Source organism: Capra hircus, chromosome 14, assembly GCF_001704415.2.
Source record: "Capra hircus breed San Clemente chromosome 14, ASM170441v1, whole genome shotgun sequence".
In the NCBI taxonomy this organism is placed as follows: Eukaryota; Metazoa; Chordata; class Mammalia; order Artiodactyla; family Bovidae; genus Capra; species Capra hircus.
The window spans coordinates 30,792,576-30,818,433 of NC_030821.1; the positions used below are offsets into that span (position 1 = coordinate 30,792,576).

The 25,858-nt window shown below is 35.6% G+C and overlaps 1 protein-coding gene across 1 annotated transcript in view; it reads right to left on the reverse strand.

The window, feature by feature from the left end:
- The window catches only part of LOC102185671 (CUB and sushi domain-containing protein 3), a 195,795-nt gene continuing 174,137 nt past the window's right edge, over window positions 4,201-25,858 (reverse strand). The window contains 1 exon segment of the mRNA XM_018058093.1: window positions 4,201-4,345. Coding sequence (XP_017913582.1) covers window positions 4,201-4,345 — 145 coding nt within the window.

Below are 25,858 nucleotides of genomic sequence, written 5' to 3' on the forward strand. Positions count from 1 at the left end.
TAATACAGAGGAAACTGTTTTTCAGTCACACTTTCACAAAAACTGTATTTTAAATTTAAGTTCTAAGGAAAAGCGCTTTTTCTTCCTGGAGAAATATTTGTGATAGTGAGAAATTTGTGATAGTGAGAAACCATTTGTGATAGTGAGAAATACAAAACATTTTTCCTTTTAATTGTGATTGCTGGATTTAAATTTTATGCTTCATCACAATTTTTTTTTAACTATCTGTACCTCATGGTTAGACAATATGCTTCTCATTCATCCCATATAGTTGATTATCTCTTTCATTAAATAGTATCTTTATTCACTGCATGTCTGAATTTTACTAAAAGAAATCCTAATATCTTTTGATTTACAAGATAACATGTCTAGCTATTGTGAATATTTTCACTCTTTGGGAAACCAAGGCTTAAGATAACTCAGATAGCAATTAGTAGCTTCACAATTCAACACTCAACTTCTGATCATCAAATTCTATTCTTTCCCACTATATTACGCTGCATCCCTGATAATTTTATTTATTTTGTTCAGTGACAGTGCACACACACTTAAGTCAAAACCTTTCCAAATGTAAAATATAGAGTAACTACTCTGATGTTATTTCCAAATTATATTATGAGCATCTAAAATGCCAAGGGCCTCAGTGTAATTGGAGTTAATGTGAATTTTCAATAGAATTTGAAAGGTCTGTCCATTAAGTATGATTTTCTTACCAAAACGATGCATTGCTGATCTGAAAACGCTAATCCTTTTTAGAATATTACAAAACATTTTATACATAAATTGAAAACACATTCTATTACTATTGGCATACTTTTGTTGAATTAAAACTAAGTGTCTACAAAATGTTGATATGCATAAAAAGAATCATATCAACAATATTATGGAAGACAAAAGAAAAATCAAACTGTGGTAAAATCTCTAAAGATTTAGAAGACTATAAGATTACTCATATATTTACATATTTGGAATTATTTAAATGCTGTAATTCCTAAATATGCATGCCAAACACAATTTTATGAATACAGCAATTGTATCTTTGTATATTAAAAATAACTTAAAATGAAACTGTTGTAATACTATTTCACATTTGAATATCTGATAAAAAATTATAGTTTTTAATAAACATCCTAAAGATGTAATATTTTCTCTATGGTTGTCTTCTGAAAATTTCCTTCCAATTTAGAAATTAAGAAAAACTGATTAATTATTCATCCAAATAGAAAATAATAGATTTTAGGCTTATAAGTGACAATAATATGGGGATTTGTATAAATAAATAAAAGAACTTGAAAACACCACAGATAAAGAAAAGTTTCACTATTATGTGTGAAGTAGCACTATTCAAGTTCTCATTAGAAGAGATTAATGTAAATTAAATATAAGAATCTTATTTAAAATCAAAGACTAATATGGAAAAATGATATTGAAATCTTCCTTTAAGGGAGAATTGAAAATTGAAAAAGGAAAAGTTTTAAAGCATAGAACAGATAACAATAGAACTTTAAAAGAAGATATTTCCAATATAAATAAATTTGGGTGGTATGCTTTATTTGTTTTAGATAGGAGTGAATATATTCAATGTGGGACCAAGGGGAGAAAAAGCATTTTCTGTATCAAAGACATTTCATTTAAATTATGATTTTTCTGACTACTTTTGGGTCAGAACATAATATTTGTCAGTGTGTATCTTCAAACTCTACATAACCCTATTTAAATTGCTATATATAAAATAATAAAGAAGCCAGTCTATAACATAACTGAAAGGAAACTCTATGGGGGAAAGCATGTTGCTGTATCTATGCGCCTAGACTATCAATTACAAGATCAATTATGGGGCAAGCTATTAAAAATAGCTAGTGGTACTTAGGAATCTTAGGAGTTTTCAGTTTATTTTCATGATATAAATAATACAGATTAAACAAAAACATTATGGGGAAAAACATCAATCTTTGGAAACAGAATATAAATCAATAATAATTACAAGTACTCAATAAGTATTTGAGTTATTAGGAAATCATGCCACATGAAAACCTGGTGGTGACTTTTGAGTAGAATATTCCACAAAATTTTCTGTCTTGAATTGGTTACAATTTAGATACTACTGAAATTATATGGTAGCACAAAACAATCTAAAAATCAGGATTGTCATTTCATGTCTGGGCATGTATTCAGCATGTCAGATTATGGAATTATGAATTTTATAGCTACGTAAGTTAGCCTAGCAGAGTATTTGTTAATCCAAATTTCTTTGATTATAGTTTCAATAATTACTTCTCCAACTGAACTTCTGTGATTTAGGTAAAATGTTTTTTGAAGATAATGCAGTTGGAAAAATCAAAGCTGAATCAAGAAAGTTTTAAAAGGATGCAGTGCAAAGGTGTGTTTTTATATATTGAAACTTTTACCCGATTTTATTATAAAATTATAGTTTACATTTTCTCAGGCCACCTTATTCCCTCTATAGTGTGAAGATACAGATTATATCTAAAGTCACTCTAATTTGAGCTCCTTTTCCTGCTGAAAATAGAAATAATTCATAGCCCATAAAACACTTCCTATTTTGCTACATTAAATTTTTTTATATGTTACTCTTCAGTGCTGAAACTGGATGGGCAATGCAGGAAAATCAAATCAAATCTTGAAAATACTATAAAAGTCAATTTAAGATCAATCAGTAGAATACTGATAAGTAAGTATACAAATCTACTAACAATTTTGTACTACTCTCTTATAATGCAAAACAATCTATCTAAAGATACCATTTTCATGAAACCATACAGCATACAGCAAATGAAATACCACTTTAGTTTTTAAGACAGGACATCTATTTTTTTTTCTCTCTGAAAGTTGTACATTTCAATATAAAATAAGTGCTACTTTATTTCTATCAGATAAAGAGTACATCTTACTGAAGGATTCCATGAATCGAGCAGAAAGGATCACCACATGAGTCAAAGATGATAATCATTTGAATATCTGCCATGCCATCTGCCTTAACTCATTGTAGAGGGAAATCAGAGCCATAAAATCATGTGAGTGGAAAACTCCATAAGGAAAGGGGTGAACCCAGAAATAAAGAGGCTCTACAAAAACTATTTATTTTCAATTAAAAAGTCCTCTTATTTCTGAAGTACACAAAAATTTTTAAAATTTAAGTAAAAACTCAGCAAAATCTGACTGCAAGTTTTAAAATGACACTGGCTAAAATCATAGGATTTAGGTAATATGCCCAGTGAACTTTGTCTAAAATCTTGAGTTAAAATCTTTGGATTTTTTATTACAATGACACCCAATACACTATTACAAATTCCAATCATATTAATCTTTTGCTATTATTGTGAGAAACGTATTGACAGGGTAGCTGTAGAAAGGTTACTGGCATACAAAATATAAATTGTCGAAATCTGTATTCCAGAAAACAATATGTAGTCTAATACTATTTTAGTTATTAACTATAAGCTGCCTAAAGCCATCATATTAAGTTCCCAAAGTGCTTAATACTGAAGATTACTAAAAAGGAAAGCATTGTTAAAAAAAAAATAGATAAATGGAAATATGTAACTGTGGCAATGTTCACTGAATAGTAGCTAATACACTGCTGAGAATGAAATGAATTATTTACGTAAGTAGTCTGAGGATAAAGTGCACTAAATCCACATAATATTACTAAACATTATAGAAGATACATTTTTATTAATACTACAGCTCATAATAATTAAGCTCTAAACAGAGATTTTTAAAGTTAATATAGCCAATACTATATCGCACTTATTCAAAATTATACCTGTTAATAAAAATGGTAGCCAGCGATCTTAACAAAGTTAACTAAAATAGCATCCACAAAAACACTGTATATGGAAATGGATTTCAATTGATGAAGAGTCTGTTCAGAATTTTTTGAATTTTCTGCAGTGTTTTGTGGTACATGTTTAGGTAGCATGTCCCACTGCTGAAGCACCTTCTTAAAGATAAATATTACATGTTATACATTATCTTTTAAAGGTTACAATATTCTTTATTCTGGACAGTGTGCTATAAAACCCAACTAACTTTTATACTGCAATTTAGTTATGATCACAATGTTGCCTCAGCAAGAAAATGGCCATTTTTGCTTACTCAAATTACCATGTTTTACAGCTAAAGATACTTTGCCTCTAACATAAAATGCAGTTGTGTATACCAAAATCATTTTACATGTCAAAAGAGACAGAGGTATTAATTAAATATACCTTGATATGGAGCACTAAATCCACGATATCGATGATTGCTGTCTGTAACAAAATGCAGTCTGAGCCAGTTTTTGTTGCTGATAATTGGTGGTGGTATATTCATTCCAGATAACCTGAATTATGGAAGACAACAACAAACAAATTAAAAAGCTTTTCAGTAGTAAACATTTTCACTGAATTGGGACCCAAAAAATTTTACATGTATACAATATTCATAACTTTTCACTGCTACCTTTTTAAGCACAAGTGAAATAGTTGTTTTATGCATAGAAAAGTTAATCATAGAATAGTATAATTTCAAAATAAGCTGTTCCAAAAACATTTCATATGGGGTAAAATCAACTGGAAACTAAATGTAATTTTTGATTCTCTCAAATTTATTAAATAGATAATAATAAACATAATGGCTGCTTAGCTAATAGTGTTGGTCACTGCATAATCTATGTATGTACTGATATAGTATAATTACAAAACAGACTTTAAAGCAATTGATATAGTTTTTTTCATTTTATATATTTTTAACATTTCACATTCAATGGAACATTTCACTATTTCATAGAAAAAGCACTATTTTAATCTAACTTCATAGAATTGTACATTTGTATGATTAGCTTTCATTATAATACTATAAGGCACTAGAGTTCTGCTCCAATTGACAGAAAACAGATTGTATTTTGGATATATACTTAGTCACCATGTATCTAGTCACAAAGATTATTGCATAATCTCCTTAAAGCAAATATTTAAAACTATGCCCCAGATATTGGTCATGATTAACAGATGAAATAACTTTCAAAGCTCTATAATCTTTTGAAGATTTCCAGCTAAGCAGTTTTTCTGATTTAATTCAACAAAAAAATACCACCCTATAAACCTAACTATTTAAATAGCAGATGTGAGTTATAAAGCCAAGGTAAAATGCTCTCAAAAGACTATTACATCATGAAGCAGAATTCTAGAAAAGGTTCCCTAATACCACTATATGACATATCTTTCCCAATCTTCAAAACTTATATTTTTCTTCCTTTCTTCATAGGAAGACAAACAAGACCACTTGGGGGTGTGTGTGTGTGTGCGTGTGTGTGTGTGTGTGTGTATGTTGGGGCAGGAGATTACAACTCTTCTCTCAGTGCTTGGCAGTCATTCATTCTCGGAGACAGGTAGGGGGAGATTAGACTATCCATCCTTGCACATGTAATCAGTAGTGAAGTGTAGACAGCACAGCAAAAACATTTTATTCTATATCCTTCCCTTTTTTTCCCTTAAACTCACATTTCCTAGGATGCTTGGGAGCTAGCCATCACTTTTAGTGGATGACCACCTGCCACAACACAAAAATTATGAATTCACATTCATTCTATCACTGTGACCAAGAATGTATACAATGGGCTTAGCAACAGTATTGTGAAATTCAATGTTCATGGATTCTAAGATGAACAAGGTGGGTTCTATCACATATGTTTCTCATTTCTCCACCAGCTTTGGAATGAATTTTCTTTAACTTATCCCTATTGGTGTATTACATTGATACAGAAATAGTATGGACCTAACCATACAGAAATGGTAAAGACCTAACAGAAGCAGAATACATTAAGAACAGGTGGCAAGAATACACAAAGCAACTAAAGAAAAAATATCTTAATCATCCCAGATAATCAAAATGGTGTGATTACTCACCTAGAGCCAGACATCCTGGAGTGTGAGGTTAAGTGGGCCTTAGGAAGTATCACTATGAACAAAGCTAGTGTAGGTGATGAAATTCCATATGAGCTATTTCAGATCCTAAAAGATGATGCTATCAAAGTGCTGCACTCAATATGCCAGCATATTTGGAAAACACAGCAGTAGCCATAGGATTGAAAAAGGTCATTTTTCATTCCAATCCCAAAGAAGGGCAATGCTGAAGATTGTTCAAACTACTGCACAGTTGCACTCATCACACACACTAGCAAAGTATGCTCAAAATTCTCCAAGCCATGATTCAACAGTACATGAACTGAGAACTTCCAGATGTTCAAGCTGGATTTAGAAAAGGCAGAGGACCAGAAATCAAATTGTCAACATCCATTTGAACATAGAAAAAGCAAGAGAATTCCAAAAGAGCATCTGCTTCATTGACTATGCTAAAGCCTTTGACTGTGTAGATCATAACAAATGTGGAAAATTCTTAAAGAGATGGGATTACCAGACCACCTTACCTGTCTCCTGAGAAATCTGTATGTGGGTCAAGAAGGCAATTAGAACAGGACATCGAACAACACACTGGTTCCAAATTGGAAAAGGAGTACGTCAAGGCTGTACTGACAATATACAGCCTGTACATCAAGGCTGTATATTGTCACCCAGCTCATTTAACTCACATGTAGAGTACATCACGTGAAATGCCAGGCTGGATGAATCACAGGCTAGAATCAAGATTGCCAGGAAAAATAGCAAAAACAATATCCTCTGGATCATGGAAAAAGCAAGAGAGTTCCAGAAAAATATCTATTTCTGCTTTATTGACTATGCCAAAGCCTTTGACTGTGTGGATCACAATAAACTGTGGAAAACTCTGAAAGAGATGGGAATACCAGACCACCTGACCTGCCTCTTGAGAAATCTGTATGCACGTCAGAGAGCAACAGTTAGAACTGGACATGGAAAAACAGACTGGTTCCAAATACGAAAAAGTACGTCAAGGCTGTATATTGTCACCCTGCTTATTTAACTTCTATGCAGAGTACATCATGAGAAACGCTGGACTGGAAGAAACACAAGCTGGAATCAAGATTGCCGGGAGAAATATCAATCACCTCAGATATGCAGATGACACCACCCTTATGGCAGAAAGTGAAGAAGAACTAAAAAGCCTCTTGATGAAAGTGAAAGAGGAGAGTGAAAAAGTTGGCTTAAAGCTCAACATTCAGAAAACGAAGATCATGGCATCCGGTCCCATCACTTCATGGGAAATAGATGGGGAAACAGCGGAAACAGTGTCAGACTTTATTTTGGGGGTCTCCAAAATCACTGCAGATGGTGACTGCAGCCATGAAATTAAAAGACGCTTGCTCCTTGGAAGAAAAGTTATGACCAACCTAGATAGCATATTCAAAAGCAGAGGCATTACTTTGCCTACTAAGGTCCGTCTAGTCAAGGCTATGGTTTTTCCTGTGGTCATGTGTGGATGTGAGCGTTGGACTGTGAAGAAGGCTGAGCACCGAAGAATTGATGCTTTTGAACTGTGGTGTTGGAGAAGACTCTTGAGAGTCCCTTGGACTGCAAGGAGATCCAACCAGTCCATTCTGAAGGAGATCAGCCCTGGGATTTCTTTGGAAGGAATCATCCTAAAACTGAAACTCCAGTACTTTGGCCACCTCATGAGAAGAGTTGACTCACTGGAAAAGATTCTGATGCTGGGAGGGATTGGGGGCAGGAGGAGAACGGGACAACAGAGGATGAGATGACTGGATGGCATCATTGACTCGATGGACATGAGTTTGAGTGAACTCCGGGAGTTGGTGATGGACAGGGAAGCCTGGCGTGCTGGGTTCATGGGGTCGCAAGGAGTCGGACACGACTGAGCGACTGAACTGAACTGAACAGATATGCAGATGACACCACCCTTATGGCAGGAAGCGAAGAGGAACTAAACAGCTGCTTGAGGAAAATAAAAGAGGAGAGTGAAAAAGCTGGCTTAAAATTCAACGTGCAAAAAATAAAATCATGGCATCTGATCCCATCACTTCATACCAAACACATGGGAAAACAATGGAAACAGTGAGAGACTTTATTTTCTTGGGCTCCAAAAGTGATTGCAGCCGTGAAATTAAAAGATACTTGCTCCTTAGAAGAAAAACTATAACGAACTCAGACAGCATATTAAAAAGCAGAGACATTACTTTGCCAACAAAGGCCCATCTAGCCAAAGCTATGGTTTTTCCAGGAGTCATGTATGGATGTGAGAGTTGGGACCATAAAGAAAGCTAAGTGCCAAAGAATTGATGCTTTTGAACTGTGGTGTTGGAGAAGACTCTTAAGATTCCCTTGGACTGCACAGAGAGCCAACCAGTCAGTCCTATCATTGGAAAAGATCGTGATGCTGAGAAAGATTGAAGGCTGGAGAAGGGGATGACAGAGGATGAGATGGTTGGATGGCATCACCGATCTGATGAACATGAGTTTGAGCAAGCTTTGGGAGTTGGTGAAGGGCAGGGATTCTGGCGTGCTGCAGATCATGGGCTCGCAAAGAGTAAGGTACGGCTGAGCAACGGAACTGAACTGAATCAGTGTCTTATTTCCTCTTTTCTTAGCATGACTGTTCATAAGTAGAGCCGGCTGTTTGTTTTTTTTTTTTTTAATGCATCTGAATTGAGTAAATAAATATTTGTAAAATGCATGCTTAATTTTAAAATTCACCTTTTAAAAATTTACTTCATTTCTTTCATAAAGTGCAGTATCCAGATTATATTTAATTTTGTTTCCTTTCTGGGTGGCTTGGTTTAAACAAAAGTTCAATGAAAAAAAGTTGGATTTGCTAAATTATATTTTCAGTACACAGCATGCCAGATTTTGATTTATAATTTTATGCTCTTCAATTCCCTAATTCAATGAGCATAAACACCCATTAGGGAAAGTTTAAATTATTTTTGATAGGCTGCACACATTTCTAAATATAGAGAGAATACATGGATGGTTGTAAAAGACTAAAGTATAGAGTATGGAGAATGACCTTTAGAAAATCCAACAGATAAAAAGCAACTCAACAAGGACATCAAGAAAAGTGTGAGAGGAAAGAAGATGATACAGACAAAAAAAATGATAAACTTTCCACCTTTCTCAGCAACATCAAAAATAATTCCAGCAATAGAATGGAATAAAAAGACAAGTAATAGCTACTATGGAACTAGTTTATAAACTGAATTCAGCTTCAGGAATTGAGAAAGATAGAACTGAAGATGTTAGAGCAGAATTATCCAGAAAGCAAAATGTGCATGAGGTTGAGCAAAAAATGACAATTTAAGAGAGGTGGGACCAAACAGATATTCCTGACAGATCAGTGCTTATTCTCATGAAGCATGACAGTAGACAAACCAAGACACTGAACTAGAGATAGAAAGCAAGTGCACCAAAGACCCATTTGCCACCAGAGAAGAAAACTATTTAGCTTCATTGGTTATAAGGGAGTCACATGGAGTTTCCAAATTGCTCTTAGTATTGCTCACTATTTAAACATGATTTATACAATATGACTTCATGACTTATGGAGCAATCTAGTAAATGAATTTTCATATATGTGCAATATATTTCACATGTTATCAGGACGTCTGAGAAATGGAGGTCTGAGATTATGTGCCAACTAGAAAGATTACATTAAATTAACTAATTATGATAATTAATTTCTTAAATACTAACAGAGATATTTCTTAAATATAACTCATTGTTATCCCTATATGAAGCTACTATGGTTACTTGAAGGTAGGCCCATATGGATTCATTCTCATATAAAGCCAGTGAGAATCACCTCTTGGTACTGAAAGAGATTAAGTATACTCTTTATTTACTGAGCATTTACTATGTGACAAACATTGATGTTAAGGGTTGGAAATAGAATTGTAAACAACACCAACAAGATCTGTGGTCTTACAAACAAATAAGATAACATAAACAAATGAGTAAGATATTTTCAGAGGGTGGCAAAAGATGTATCCAAAAAAAAAAAAAAAAAAGAGCAACCTGATAAAGAATTTCTAGCAATAAAATTTCAATTTGTCTGTTATCTTCTGCATTTTACACTTGAAACAGCCATAATCATGATTTTATATTGTGAAAGTATAATTATTAACTTGGATTTTGGGAGTATTATATCCAAAACAATAATGATAACAATAAATGTCATACACTTGTAACCTATGATAGTTATTTATTTCCAAAAAGAATTTAACACATGCCATTTGAGTAATTAATAAATGTGAATGAGCACAGTAAATTAATAATGGCATCAAAGTTCATTGCACATTCAATATAGGATACTGACAATAATACAATATGATCTGCCATAATTAATCTTTGCTAAAATTGCTTTTATTTATACAATTTTCTAGAGAAATAACTAAATCATAAATTGGTATTAAAATTAAATGCAATGTTTTATTTTTATAGATACTACCTTAAAGAATATGATTATAACCCTTACAAGATTGTTTTTAAAACTCAATGTATGGCAAAACCAATACAATATTGTAAACTAACTAGCCTCCAATTAAAATAAATAAATTTATATTAAAAAAAAACTCAATTAAGTGTAAGAAACTAAAAGAACCAGAAGTCTTTACCACTTTTTAAAAAAAGACCTAGAACTACTCTGAGCTTATTCCTTTGGTTTATAACTCTCTTCTCAGATCCTCATAGCTGTTCTTGGTGGATCTCTGGTTCTCAACTTTCTCAAAGTCAGCATTTCCAACAACAGATGTCATCTTTGGCGGTCTGATCTGCTTTCTCTCACCTTTAGTAACTGTCAGTTCAGTTCAGTTTAGTCTCTCAGTCGTGTCCACCTCTTTGTGACCCCATGAATTGCAGCACGCCAGGCTTCCCTGTCCATCACCAACTCCTGGAATTCACTCAGACTCACGTCCATCGAGTCGGTGATCCCATCCAGCCATCTCATCCTCTGTCATCCCCTTCTCCTCCTTCCCCCAATCCCTCCCAGCATCAGGGTCTTTTCCAGTGAGTCAACTCTTTCCATGAAGTGGCCAAAGGATTGTAGTTTCAGCTTCAGCATCATTCCGTCCAATGAACACCCAGGACTGATCTCCTTTAGGATGGACTGGTTGGATCTCCTTGCAGTCCAAAGGACCCTCAAGAGTCTATGAAAGTGAAAGTGAAATTGCTTGGAAGTCGCTCAGTGGTGTCCGATTCTTTGCGACCCCATGGACTGTAGCCTACCAAGCTCCTCCCTCCATGGAATTCTCCAGGCAAGAGTACTGGAGTGAGTTGCCATTTCCTTCTCCAGGGGATCTTCCCAACCCAGGAATCGAACCCAGGTCTCCCACATTCCAGGCAGACACTTTAACCTCTGAGCCACCAGGGCCTCAACAGTCCACAGACACAGTCAAATCTAAACCCATGATTTTTCAAATCATCACCTGGCAGACACCACAATTCTCCCACTTTCTCCTAATTTTAATGTTTTCTCTTTCTTGCTCTCTCACTCTCTCACTTTGTCCCCACTCTCCTTCTTTTATCTCTTTTGACCCTCTTTCTCTGGGACTGAGATAAGAATCACTCCTCATGCTTCTTAGTTCTCCAAGATTGTGTTATCATGTTAATTGTCTTATATTGAGCTCTAATTAATTTCTAAAATTCATTCTTTCATCTTAACTCAGGGTCTTTTCACATACTACTCTTTAAGACTGAAATAAGTACCATGTTTTTAACATTTTCTTACTTTGTGAAACTAGCCTTAAAGTTTCAAGGTTAATATAAATGTTCATTCTCCTTCTCTGCCCTCACAGAGCACCTGTGAATATTGTTATCACATCATTTATTATTTTGTATAATAGTAAGTTTTCTATCTTCAGTATTATTTTATATTTTTATTGAAATAGACATTAAGTCCCTAGTGCTGAGCACAATGACTGATGAAAAGTATGTATACACTGAAATTGTTTATCAAGAAAATAAATGAATATAAACTTGATACATGCCTGATCTTTCTGTATCTAAGCATTCATTCATATTTTTAATGTAAATTGTCAATAATTCCATCTCATACCATTATCAAATGTTTTCATTCTTTTAAGGTCCATCTAAAGTTATATTTCCTTCAGAGTTCCTCAGTTTTCTTAGCTGAAGGTTATTCCTCTGTTAAACTCTTCTTTTGGCACTTAATACTGATTTCATCTTATTATATATATTCTGCAAATTATAAGAATTTGGAAAATGAGCCACACTGGATTTATCGTGGAATCCACAAGCACATTTCAAACTATAGATAATAAATGATGCTGATCATATAAAGTAATCCCTTTTTACAAAACTTCTCAACGTGTGTGCTAAGAAATTAGCCACCAAAAATGCTTTTGGGGATGAGGGAAGGTACACTAGTCAAAAGGCTTTTGAGTTATTCTTTTGTAACTGTATCCTCCTCTCATAGTTTTTAAAAAATATGTTTTAACAAAGAATTCCTTAAATGTATTTCAACAAAGACTCTCCTCTCTTCACATTTCGCCTTAAAGTCAAATTATATGCAGTGGAATTAGTTTAACGAACCCTTTCAGAAACCACTGATGTTATTTATGTCTGCTTAGGAATGTATTCCACAGTCCCAAGAAAAATCAACATCTTTAAATATAGTCAAAATGAAAAACTAATAAGCTTTCTATTACGTTCTGCAGTATAAGTAGATATACTATCTTAACAACAAAATTAATCCATTTATGGATGGCATCAAAAGCACTAATATTTCACTCTATTCAAGTCATGAATATTCTGTGTGTGGTGTACAGATAGTGACACTGACAAGACTGTATGTTTTTGTCACAGACTTCTGACTCTGCTCTTGGTTAGATGTTTGAAAGCCACTGGCCTACAGAACATACAATCCTATATGGTTTTAACAAGATCAGTAAGAAGCTAAGTATTGTGTTATATAGTCCAACTTCTCAGAAGCCAGACGCAATAAAGAATTTGCAAGGCATATAAGAGAAGTAGCCACACAAAGTGTTCTCTTTCCCCCTTCAGCCACACACCCTACTTATATATCCTTATCTGCCCCCCACTCTGTTTTACCACTTATCCCCCACTTCTATGACCTATCTTTCAGATACATGTTATCTTATAATAGCTGAATAGTACTACCACCATTTCAAAATTAAACTTGTAATTTCAGTCAGTCAGTTCAGTCGCTCAGTCATGTCTGACTCTTTGCAACCCCATGCACTGTAGCAACCTGGCAAAAAAAAATCCAGATCTAGATTCTTTAAGAGAGAATTTTAGTAAACATAAAGAACTTCAACAATTTTTCTCATTCTTTCCAGAAAATAAGAGTGAACACTTCTCAACTCATTTTGCAAGGCTAGCATTACCCTGATAATAAAACCAGATTCAGTTCAGTTTAGTCGCTCAGTCGTGTCCGACTCTTTGTGACCCCATGAATTGCAGCATGCCAGGCCTCCTTGTCCATCACCAACTCCCAGAGTTCACTCAAACTCATGTCCATCGAGTCAGTGATGCCATCCAGCCATCTCATCCTCTGTCGTCCCCTTCTCCTCCTGCCCCCAATCCTTCCCAGCATCAGAATCTTTTCCAATGAGTCAACTCTTTGCATGAGGTGGACAAAGTACTGGAGTTTCAGCTTTAGCATCATTCCTTCCAAAGAAATCCCAGGGCTGATCTCCTTCAGAATGGACTGGTTGGATCTCCTTGCAGTCCAAGGGACTCTCAAGAGTCTTTTCCAACACCACAGTTCAAAAGCATGAAGTCAGTACAAAAACAAAAATACAAAATCAAAAAAAAATCTACAAACCAATTTATCTCATGAACTTAGATGTAAAATTCTCAATAAAATAATAGCACATTAAATACAGAAAACTAGAAGAGAATTATATATCATGATCCAGTGAGATTTATTAAGAGTTATATAAGGTTAGCTCAACATTTGAAAAATCAATGTAATCCACCATCTAAACAGGCTATAGAGGAAAATTTAAATAATCAAATCAATGGACACAGAAAAAGCATTTGACAAAATCCAGCATTTTATTCATGATAAAAGCTCCCAGCAAATTAGGACAAATGGAATATCTTCAACTTGATAGAGATCATATACCAAAAACCTATAATACAATTAACATCACATTTAATGTTGAACCACTGGATGACTTTTATTAAGATTAGGAACATGACACATCACTCTCATTCATGTTCTAGAGAATGCAATAAAGCTTAGAAAATAAATAAAAGAAACATATTAGAAAGAAACTAACTGTCCTATTTGAAGATGACAAGATTATTTATGTAGAAAATCTCAACCAGTATATAAAATGAGTTCTTGAATAAATAAACACATTCAGCCAAGTCACTGGATACAAGATGAACATAAATCACTCACATTTCTAAATAGTTACAATGAACATGAGGAAATCTAAATAGTTTAACATCACAATGCAATTTAAAATTGTTTGAAATAAAACTAAATTCTGAGTTTCAGTACATTGCTTACAGGGTCTGTCTCAAAAACATTACAAAATGCAGTGAAAGAAATCAAAGACATAAATATATAGACCAACATACCACATTCCTTAATTGGAAACTTAGCATAATAAAGAAGACAATTCTCCACAAAATGATCCTCAAAACTATTAAACATGTATTAAATACAATTCCTGTTGAATTCTCAGCAAATTGTTTTCATAGATATTGACAAGACAATTATAAATGTATATGGAAAGGTAAGGATCCAGAACATTTAAAACAAATTTGACAAAGAAGAATGAAGTGCAAATAAGCCATAGTCTTTCTGTTTGCTTCAGCAAATGGAAAATGATAGGCAAAAAATGAAACTTAATATAAATTTTCATAATTTATGCAAAAACATTAGCCCAAGCTTCATGACAGACTTACATGTGAAACATAAAAGTATTATAAAACACTTTGAAAAACATATAAAAGTAAATTTGAGGGATGTAGGCTAAACAAAAAGTTTTAGACTTTAATTCAAAACCATAATTCAGAAGAAAAAAATGGATAGTCGGTCTCATAAAAATTAAATACTTTAGTGATACAGAAGATATTATACACAAGGTATAATATGGAAAATAATATTTACATACCACACCACTCTTATGGCAGAAAGTGAAGAACTAAAGAGACTCTTGATGAGAGTGAAAGAGGAGAGTGAAAAAGTTGGCTTAAAGCTCAACATTCAGAAAACTAAGGTCATGGCATCCAATCAATCACTTCATGGGAAATAGGTGGGGAAAGAGTGGAAACAGTTGCCAACTTTATTTTTCTGGGCTCCAAAATCACTGCAGATGGTGATTGTAGCCATGAAATTAAAAGACACTTACTCCTTGGAAGGAAAGTTATGACCAACATAGACGGCGTATTCAAAAGCAAAGACATTACTTTGTCAACAAAGTTCCATCTAGTCAAGGCTATGGTTTTTCCAGTAGTCATGTATGGATGTGAGAGCTGGACTGTAAAGAAAGCTGAGTGCTGAAGAATTGATGCTTTTGAACTGTGGTGTTGGAGAAGACTCTTGAGAGTCCCTTGGACTGCAAGGAAATCCAACCAGTCCATCCTAAAGGAGATAAGTCCTGGGTGTTCTTTGGAAGGACTAATGCTGAAGCTGAAACTCCAATACTTTGGCCACCTGGTCTGACTGACTGACTCATTGAAAAGACCCTGGTCTGGGAAAGATGGAGGGCAGGAAGAGAAGGGGACGATAGAGTATGAGATGGCTGGATGGCATCACCGACTCAATGGGCATGAGTTTCGGTGAACTCCAGGAGTGCTCACGGATAGGGAGGCCTGGCATGCTGTGGTTCATGGGGTCACAAAGAGTTGGACCCGACTGAGCAACTGCACTGAATCGAACCACATATCTGACAAAGTATTTGTATATAGAAAACATAAAGACTTTTTAACCTCAACCAGTAAAAAAGGCAAAAAAATATAATGAGCAAAAGATATAAATAGACATTGTACTGAAGAGGTTATAAATTGGAAAATAAGTATACAAATCTATATTCCACATTATTAACCACAAGAATATGCAAATGAAATGCACAGTAAGATACCATGATATACCTGTTACAAAATCACACTTTAAAAAGAGTGACTCCAGCAAATATGAGGATATGGAGAAACTGAACCACCCATATACTGCTGTCGGGAATGTATAATGTATAGCCACTCTGGAAAAGAGCACTATAGCCTCTTAGAAAATTAAAACTGTACTTGCCATACAACCTGTAATTATACTCTTGAGTATTATGCCAGAGATAGGAGAAGTTTTAGTCACACAGAAATTTATAATCTTCAAAAACTGCTTGAGAAAACTCAAATTCTCACAACAGATGAAAGATTCAATAAATTGTAGCACATCCATATCATGGAATACTACTCAGCAATTAGTTCAGTTCAGTCCAGTCCCTCAGTCATGTCCGACTCTGTGACTCATTGGACTGCAGCATGCCAGGATTCCCTGTCTATCACCAACTTCCGGAGCTCACTCAAACACGTGTCCATTGACTCGGTGATGCCATCCAACCTTCTCATCCTCTATTGTCCCCTTCTCCTCCTGCCTTCAATCTTTCCCAACATCAGGGTCTTTTCCAATAAGTCAGTTCTTCGCATCAGGTGGCCAAAGTATTGGAGTTTCAGCTTCAGCATCAGTCCTTTCAATGAATATTCAGGACTGATTTCCTTTAGGATGGACTGGTTGGATCTCCATGCAGTCCAAGAGACTCTCAGGAGTCTTTGGCACTCAGCTTTCTTTACAGTCCAACTCTCACATTGGTAGGAAATGGCAAACGACTCCAATACTCTTGCCTGGAGAATTCCATAGACAGAGGAGGCTGGCAGGCTACAGTCCATGGGGTCACAAAAAGTCAGACATGACAGCGACTAACACATACACACACACACATATATACACACACACAGAGGCAGTTGTATGGAGAAGGAAATGGCAACCCATTCCAATACTCTTGCCTGGAGAATCCCATGGACAGAGGAGCCTTGGAGGGCTAAAATCCATGGGGTCACAAATAGACACAACTGAGTGAATAACACACACACAGAAACACACACACAGAAACACACATACATACACACACACTGTCACATCCATACACGACTAGTGGAAAGACCATAGCTTTGACTAGATATACCTTTGTTGGCAAAGTAATGTCTCTGCTTTTTAATCTGCTGTCTAGGCTGGTCACAGTTTGTCTTCCAAGAAGTGTTTTTTTAATTTCATGGCTGCAGTCACCATCTGCAGTGATTTTGGAGCCCCTCAAAATAAAGTCTCTCACTGTTTCCATTGTTTCCCTATCTATTTCCCATGAAGTGATGGGACTGGATACCATGATCTTCATTTTCTGAATGTTGAGTTTTAAGCCAACTTTTTCATTCTCCTCTTTCACTTTCATCAAGAGGCTCATTAGTTCTTCTTCACTTTTTGCCGTAAGGGTGGTATTATCTGCATATCTGAAGTTATTGATATTTCTCCTTATAATCTTGATTCCAGCTTATGCTTCATCCAGCCCAGCATTTTGCATGATGTACTCTGCATATAAGTTAAATAAGCAGGGTGACAGTATACTGCCTTGACGTACTCATTTCCCAATTTGGAACCAGTCTATGTACAGTTCTAACTGTTCTATGTACAGTTGTAACTGTTGCTTCTTGACCTACATACAGATTTCTCAGGAGGCAGGTCAAGTGGTCTGGTATTCCCATCTCTTTAGCTAGTGAAGGTGATGAAATTCCAGTTAAGCTATTTCAAATCCTAAAAGATGATGCTGTGAAAGTGCTGCACTCAATATATCAGCATATTTGGAAAACTCAGCAGTAGCCACAGCACTGGAAAAGGTCACTTGGGGCAATGGCACCCCACTCCAGTACTCTTACCTGGAAAATCTCATGGACTGAGGAGCCTGGAAGGCTGCAGTCCATGGGGTCGCTGAGGGTTGAACACAACTGAGTGACTTCACTTTCACTTTTCACTTTCACGCATTAGAGAAGGAAATGGCAACCCACTCCAGAGTTGTTGCCTGGAGAATCCCAGGGACGGGGGAGTCTGGTGGGCTGCTGTTTATGGGGTCGCACAGAGTCGGACACGACTGAAGTGACTTAGCAGCAAAGAACGGCAATGCCAAAGAATGTTCAAACTACTCAGCAATACAAAGAACAAATTATTGATGCACAAAACAACTTGTATGACTCTCAAAGTATATGTTAAAGCAAAAATTCTAACTGAGAAAAAAAAAAAGAAGTCTCTTAGAGGTTACATGTTGTACATTTTCACCTATAGAACATTCTTGAAATGACAATATTAAAAAGATGAAAAATATAGTAGTCACCAGGTTTGGTGATATTGTGTGGGGAGTGTGAGAGCACATGACTATGGCTACAAAAGTGTAGCCATACTTTCAAGGGATTTTTTTGATGGAGTTATAATGAAAGCATGCAAAATTTGTGAAATCTGAATAAATTCAATGGAATGTCTCAATGATTATTTCCTGTTGTTACACTGGATTCCAGTTATGCAAGCTGTTACAATTGCAGGAAACTGAATGAATAGTATGCAAATGTTTCTGTATTAATTCTTACAACTGATACAATGCCTCAAAATTAAAAAAAAAAGAGAAATCTTAAATATTGATCACAATTATTCACAAACTTAAAATAGTATTATTCCTGCAAAAGGCTCCCAAAATTCAATCGTTTATCAACTGATGAATGGACAAACAAAATGTGGTACTTACATACAATCGAATGTTATTTGGCAATGAAAATGGAGTATTGATAAATGCTTTGACACACATGAAGCTTAAAAATTATGCTCAATGAAAGACACTGGTCACAAAAGACCACATATTGAATGATTCTGTTTATAGGAAATATCCAGGATAGGCAAAACTTAAGAGCCTGAAATTAGATTGGTAGTTGTCTAGGACTGCTATTATGATGGTTGAGATGAGTAGTGATGGCTGCTGGGTATGAGTTGTCTTCTTGAAGTGATGAAAAAGGTCTAAAATTAGATTACTGTAATAATTACAGAATCCTGAATTTATACTTAAAATGAGTTAATTCTAACATATGTGAACCATATCTCAACAAGTCTATTAAAAATATCTAGTGAATTAATAGTAAAAGAATAGAAAATACACCATGAAAACATTAATCATAAAAATTAGGGGATGGTCACACTAATATAAATAGATCTCAAAGAAAGGAATATTACTGGAGAAAATTTAGAATATTAAATAGTGATAAATGAATACATTTACTAAATAAGACTAAATATTATCTAGTATTATTTATGTATTTTTATCTGAAGCAAAAACTGAAACAAACAAAATAATACATAGGCCACAAATATAGTGAGAGTCTTCAACAATCTTCTCTTAGTTAGTGATAAAGTATACAGAGAATCAATAAAGATATTGAAGACCTTGGCAACTCTATCAAAAAATTTTTCCTAGATGACATTTATAAAATATATTACTCCGCAACATTTTTTTTTAATGGACACAAACAAAAAGACCCTATTCTGGGACACAAAACCAATCTCAACAGTTTTAAAATAATTGGAATCTTATGAAGTATGTTCTCTGACCAAAATGAATTAAACTAAAACTAAACAACAGGGGCTTCCCTAGTGGCTCAGTGGTGAAGAATCTGTCTGTCAATGCAGGAGGCATGGGTTCAATCCCTGGTCAGGGAAGATCCTACCTGCCATGCAGCAACTGGGCCCATGTGCCACAACTATTAAGCCTGTGCTCTAGAGCCCAGAAACCACAGCTACTGAGACCTCGCATTTCAACTACTGAAGCCAGTGAACCCTAGAGCCTGTGCTCTGCAAAAAGCAGCCACCATCATGAGAAGCCCATGCACCACAACTAAAGAGTATCTCCCACTCACCACAACTAGAGAAAAGCCTGTGCAGCAATGAAGATTGAGCACAGTCGATATATTTAGAAAATTATATAAAATAAATAACAAAAACTATCGAGAAACTGATCAAATATTTGAATATTAAATGATATATTTCTAAATAAGTCAAATGTGAAGGAGAAAGCAAAATTGAATCCAAAGTCTTTGAATTGAACTAAGTCAATAACTTGAGTATTTACAGCAAGTAGAGAAAAGTTTACATATGATGTTACTGAGCTGAAAATAATGAAGTTTCAAGTCAATAATCTAAGTTTTAAGAAATTAGGAGGGGAAAGTAAGCCAAACCCACTTCAAGCAGAAGGGAAAGGGATAGTGAAAATAAGAGCAGAAAGCAAAAAATTAAAAACAGAAAAACAATAGAGAAAAATCAATAAAACTAAAACCTTGTTCTTTGAAAAGATCTATAAAATTGATAAAGATCCTAGTAGACTAATCAAAGAAAGAGAATACAAATTACAAAACTAAATAAGGATTTACCATCAAAGAAAATACAGATACTTTAATAATCTTAATGCAGTATTATAAACAAAATCTTCATTCCAGCTTATTTGAAAAATTAGGTGAAATGGAAAACTCCTTGTAAGGTATATACTGCAAAATCTCATTCTACAAGTGTTAGGGAAATTAAATAGGTAGTCTTATTTAGGCTTCAGAGACAAAGCAGAGCAGTCCTTTGACTTTGTCTCTAATCTGGGTAGACACTATTCTGACCATGAATGCCCTGACTGCCTGACTGCTGTGAGTGCAAGTCTTATGGTACCACAGATCATAGATAAAATAGAGGATGAAACTTGAGATTGTTGAGCTCCTGGAGGAGGTCTGGCCAACCATGCCTCCAAGCTTAACAACAGCCCATTTTTCAAGACAAAACAAAAAGCATTAACTGAAACCAGAGCTTCAGTTTGCTCACAGACTTACAAGTGTATCAGTTTGCTTCCAGGGATTATAAGCAGGAAATGAAACAGCAATTTTTGAAGTCTCACCAATAGAAGGAACATGCTGTCTGGGACCTTTTCCCAAAAGGGACTCCTGATGTGCTGTGTCATGGGATTCCCAGCACTGTTTAAGTCTTAATGTTGGTCAAAAACCAATTTGTAATGTGCCTCCTCTATTTCTATTTCTCTTTTCTTTTAATGTTAGTATATTGAAAGTAAGCTAGATAATTTTTATTTGTATATAACAAGAGTATTACTTTGATAATTAATCCTTTCAAACTGAGATAGAAATAAAAGCTTTCTACAAAACAACAAGAAATAGATTACATGGACAGTCATATTCTTTTCTACAAATAAAGCTCACAGTAAAAGTAGAATTGCAGGCCCAAATATGTGCATGCTAAGTTGCTTCAGTTCAGTTTAGTTCAGTCGCTCAGTCGTGACCAACTCTTTGCGACCCCATGAATCGCAGCACACCAGGCCTCCCTGTCCATCACCAAGTCGTTTCAGTTGTGTCCAACTCTTCAAAACGCTATGGAGTGCGGCCCGCCAGGCTCTTCTGTCTGAGACTGTCCTGGCAAGAATACTGGAGAGGGTTGCCATGCCCTCCTCCAGGGGATCTTCTGACTCAGGGATCAAATCGGCATCTCTCATGTTTTCTGAATCGGGAGGCGGGCTCTACAGCACTAGCACCGCTTTAGAAGCGCTAATAGTTACACTGAATTCTACCAAATATTTAAATAAAAAATAATATCAGTTATACACAAACTTTTAAAGAAAACAACAAAACAAAGTGCATGCTAGTTAATTTTATAAAGCTATCATTGCTCCTATAACAAATATGTCCAATAACATTAAAAGGTAGAAATTGGTAGGCAGTCAGTGTATAAATACATTAGCCTAAAACTATACCATCTTGCAAACTCCTGGAATGTGTCCTTGGTCTGATGAATTCAGTTCAGTTCAGTTCAGTTCAGTCACTCAGTTGTGTCCGACTCTTTGTGACCCCATGAACTGCAGTACGCGAGGCCTCCCTGTCCATCACCAATTCCCAGAGTTCACCCAAACTCATATACATTGAGTTGGTGATGCAATCCAACCATCTCACCCTCTGTCGTCCCTTTCTCCTCCTGCCCTCTATTGAGTCTTTTCAATGAGTCAGGTGGTCAAAGTATTGGAATTTCAGCTTCAACATCAGTTCTTCCAATGAACACTCAGGACTGATCTCCTTTAGGATGGACTGGTTGAATTTCCTTGAAGTCCAAGGGACTCGTAAGACTCTTCTCCAAAATCACAGTTGAAAAGTATCAATTCTTCGGCGCTCAGCTTTCTTCACAGTCCAACTCTCACATCCATACATGACCACTGGAGAAACCATAGCCTTGACTAGATGGATCTTTGTTGACAAAATAATGCCTCTGCTTTTAATATGTTGTGTAGGTTGGTCATAACTTTCCTTCCAAGGAGTAAGCGTCTTTTAATTTCAAAGCTGCAATCACCATCTGCAGTGATTTTGGACCCCAGAAAAATAAAGTCAGCCACTGTTTCCACTGTTTCCCCATCTACTTCCCATGAAGAGATGGGACTGGATGCCATGATCTGTTTTCTGAATGTTGAGCTTTAAGCCAACTTTTCACTCTCTTCTTTCACTTTCATCAAGAGGCGTTTTAATTCCACTTCATTTTCTGCCATAAGGATGGTGTCATCTGCATATCTGAGGTTACTGATATTTCTCCCAGCAATCTCGATTTCAGCTTGTGCTTCTTCCAGCCCAGCTTTTCTCATGATGTACTCTGCATAGAAGTTAAATAAGCAGGGTGACAATATACAGCCTTGACATACTCCGTTTCCTATTTGGAACCAGTCTGTTGTTCCATGTTCAGTTCTAACTATTGCTTCTTGACCTGCATATTGGTTTCTCAGAAGGCAGGTCAGGTAGTCTGGTATTCCCATCTCTTTCAGAATTTTCCACAGTCGATCGTGATCCACACAGTCAAAGGCTTTCGCATAGTCAATAAAGCAGAAATAGATGTTCTTTCTGGAACTCTCTTGGTTTTTCCATGATCCAGCGGATGTTGGCAATTTGATCTCTGGTTCCTCTGCCTTTGCTAAAACCAGCTTGAACATCTCAAATCTCATGGTTCATGTATTGCTGAAGCCTGGCTTGGATAATTTTGAGCATTACTTTACTAGTGTGTGAAATGAGTGCAATTGTGCGGTAGTTTAAGCATTCTTTGTCATTGCCTTTCTTTGGGATTGGAATGAAAACTGACCTTTTCCAGTCCTGTGGCCACTGCTGAGTTTTCCAAGTTTGCTGGCATATTGGGTGCAGCACTTTCACAGCATCATTTTTCAAGATTTGAAATAGCTCAACTGGAATTCTATCACCTGCACTAGCTTTGTTCATAGTGATGCTTTCTAAGGCCCACTTGACTTCACATTCCAGGATGTCTGACTCTAGGTGAGTGATCACACCATCATGATTATCTGGGTTGTGAAGCTTTTTTTGTACAGTACTTCTGTGTATTCTTGCCACCTCTTCTTAATATCTTCTGTTGCTGTTAGGTCTATACCATTTCTGTCCTTTATTGAGCCCATCTTTGCATGAAATGTTCCCTTGGTATCTCTAATTTTCTTGAAGAGATCTCTAGTCTTTCCCATTCTGTTGTTTCCCTCTATTTCTTTGCATTGATCTCTAAGGAAGGCTTTCTTTTCTCTCCTTGCTATTCTTTGGAACTCTGCATTCAGATGCTTATATCTTTCCTTTTCTCCTTTGCTTTTCGCTTCTCTTCTTTTCACAGTTATTTGTAAGGCCTCCCCAGACAGCCATTTTGCCTTTTTGCATTTATTTTCCATGGGGATGGTCTTGATCCCTGTCTCCTGTACAACCTCCATCCATAGTTTATCAGGCACTCTATCAGATCTAGTCCCTTAAATCTTTTTCTCACTTATAGTGTATAATCATAAGAAATTTGTTTTAGGTCATACTTGAATGGTCTAGTGGTTTTCCCTACTTTCTTCAATTTAAGTCTGAATTTGGAAATAAGGAGTTCATGATCTGAGCTACGGTCAGCTCCCAGTCTTGCTTTTGCTGACTATATAGAGCTTTCCATCTTTGGCTGCAAATAATATAATCAATCTGATTTCAGTGTTGACCATCTGATGATATCCGTGTGTAGAGTCTTCTCTTGTGTTGTCGGAAGAGGGTGTTTTCTATGACCAGTGCGTTTCTTGGCAAAACTCTATTAGCCTTTGCCCTGCTTCATTCTGTATTCCAAGGCCAAATTTGCCAGTTACTCCATGTGTCTTGACTTCCTACTTTTGCAATATCCTTAAGAATAGGCAAACTAAAATGGCATACCACTATCTATTTAGGAGGGCTTCCCTTGTGACTCAGCTGGTAAATAATCCATCTGCAATGCAGGAGACCTGAGTTTGATCCATGGGTTGGGAAGACTCCTTGGAGAAGGGGATGGCTACCCACTCCAGTATTCTGGCCTGGAGAATTCCATGGACTACAGTCCATGGAGTCACAAAGAGTAGGACATGACTGAGCAACTGTCACTTTTACTGTCATCCACTTAGGAAAGCAGCTAATTAGAAAATAACACTGAACTGACACATCAAATTAAAATAATTTTCATTTCAAAGGCAAAAAAGTTCTGGTTTGGAAAGGTTTAGAGCAACTGGAACTTTTACACATTGCTGATAGAATGCAGTGTGGCAGAGACACTTTGGAAAACAGTGCAGCAATTTCTTATAAAATTAAGTACACATTCACTCAGTAATTTCACTCCTAGTCATTGACCTAAGAGAAGTGAAATATATGGCCATAAAAAGACTTGCACACAAATGCTCATGCCATCTTCTTTCATAATCACAAAAAGTCAAAAGCGGCAAATAAATAAATTTGGTACATCCATTCAATAATCTATTACTCACCAATAAAAAGAATGAAATGTTGATACATAAAATAACACAGATGAATCTCAAAAGCACTGTAACTGAACGAATACACATGCCACATACTATAGGTCTGCATACTGCATGATTTTTATATGACATTCTAAACAAAGGAAAAACTATACAGATGTTATAAGTGGTTGCTGAGGGGCAGAGTTAAGGAGGAAATTATTACAGAGGGACACAAGAAAATTAGGGGTGGGTGGGCAGGTGGAGGTCTAATTCCTCTAGTTATAAGGAGAATAATCTTTTCAAATAATTTAAAATGACTTTCTGTCATTTTCTTTGGGAGAATAGATTTGTTTCAACTTTATGCTTCTAATCACAGAAATATACATATTATATTTTAGTGTTATTAATTAGCAAGCCAAAATCTCTCAAAATTATTTTTTGCTTTCTTAAAGTCAGGTTTATTGAAGTGTAATTTATGATAAAAGTTACCCTTCTCAGGCATAAATTTTATGTATTAATATTTTAACACACATACACAATTGCGTAGCTACAATAAAAACACTGAATCTTTTCCCAAAAGTTGTTCTTTAAATCTATTTTTAAAAACAGAATGTGTTTTAAAATTGATTACTTATGATATAGTGTTCTATGATCTCCTTTGAATTAGGAAAAGTCACTGAATTAATATCATAGAACTACCATTTCATGGTATATTTCTATGAATATGTTTAAATAATAAATTTTTACCAAATGAATACAATAGTACAACAAGTTTAAGCATATTGTACCTATGTCTCCCCTTCTATCAGCTTGAAAGATGACATATAAATTTACAAATTTGAATATACTCATCTATGTTTAAAATCATAAATATTTCCATTTATAATTTTGTTGTACAACCAAATTTCAGATAAATAGTATTCAACATGCTGCTGCTGCTGCTGCCGCCAAGTCACTTCAGTCGTGTCCAACTCTGTGCAACCCCATAGACGGCAGCCCACCAAGCTCCCCTGTCCCTGGGATTCTCCAGGCAAGAACACTGGAGTGGGTTGCCATCTCCTTCTCCAAGCATGAAAGTGAAAAGTGAGAGTGAAGTCGCTCAGTCGTGTC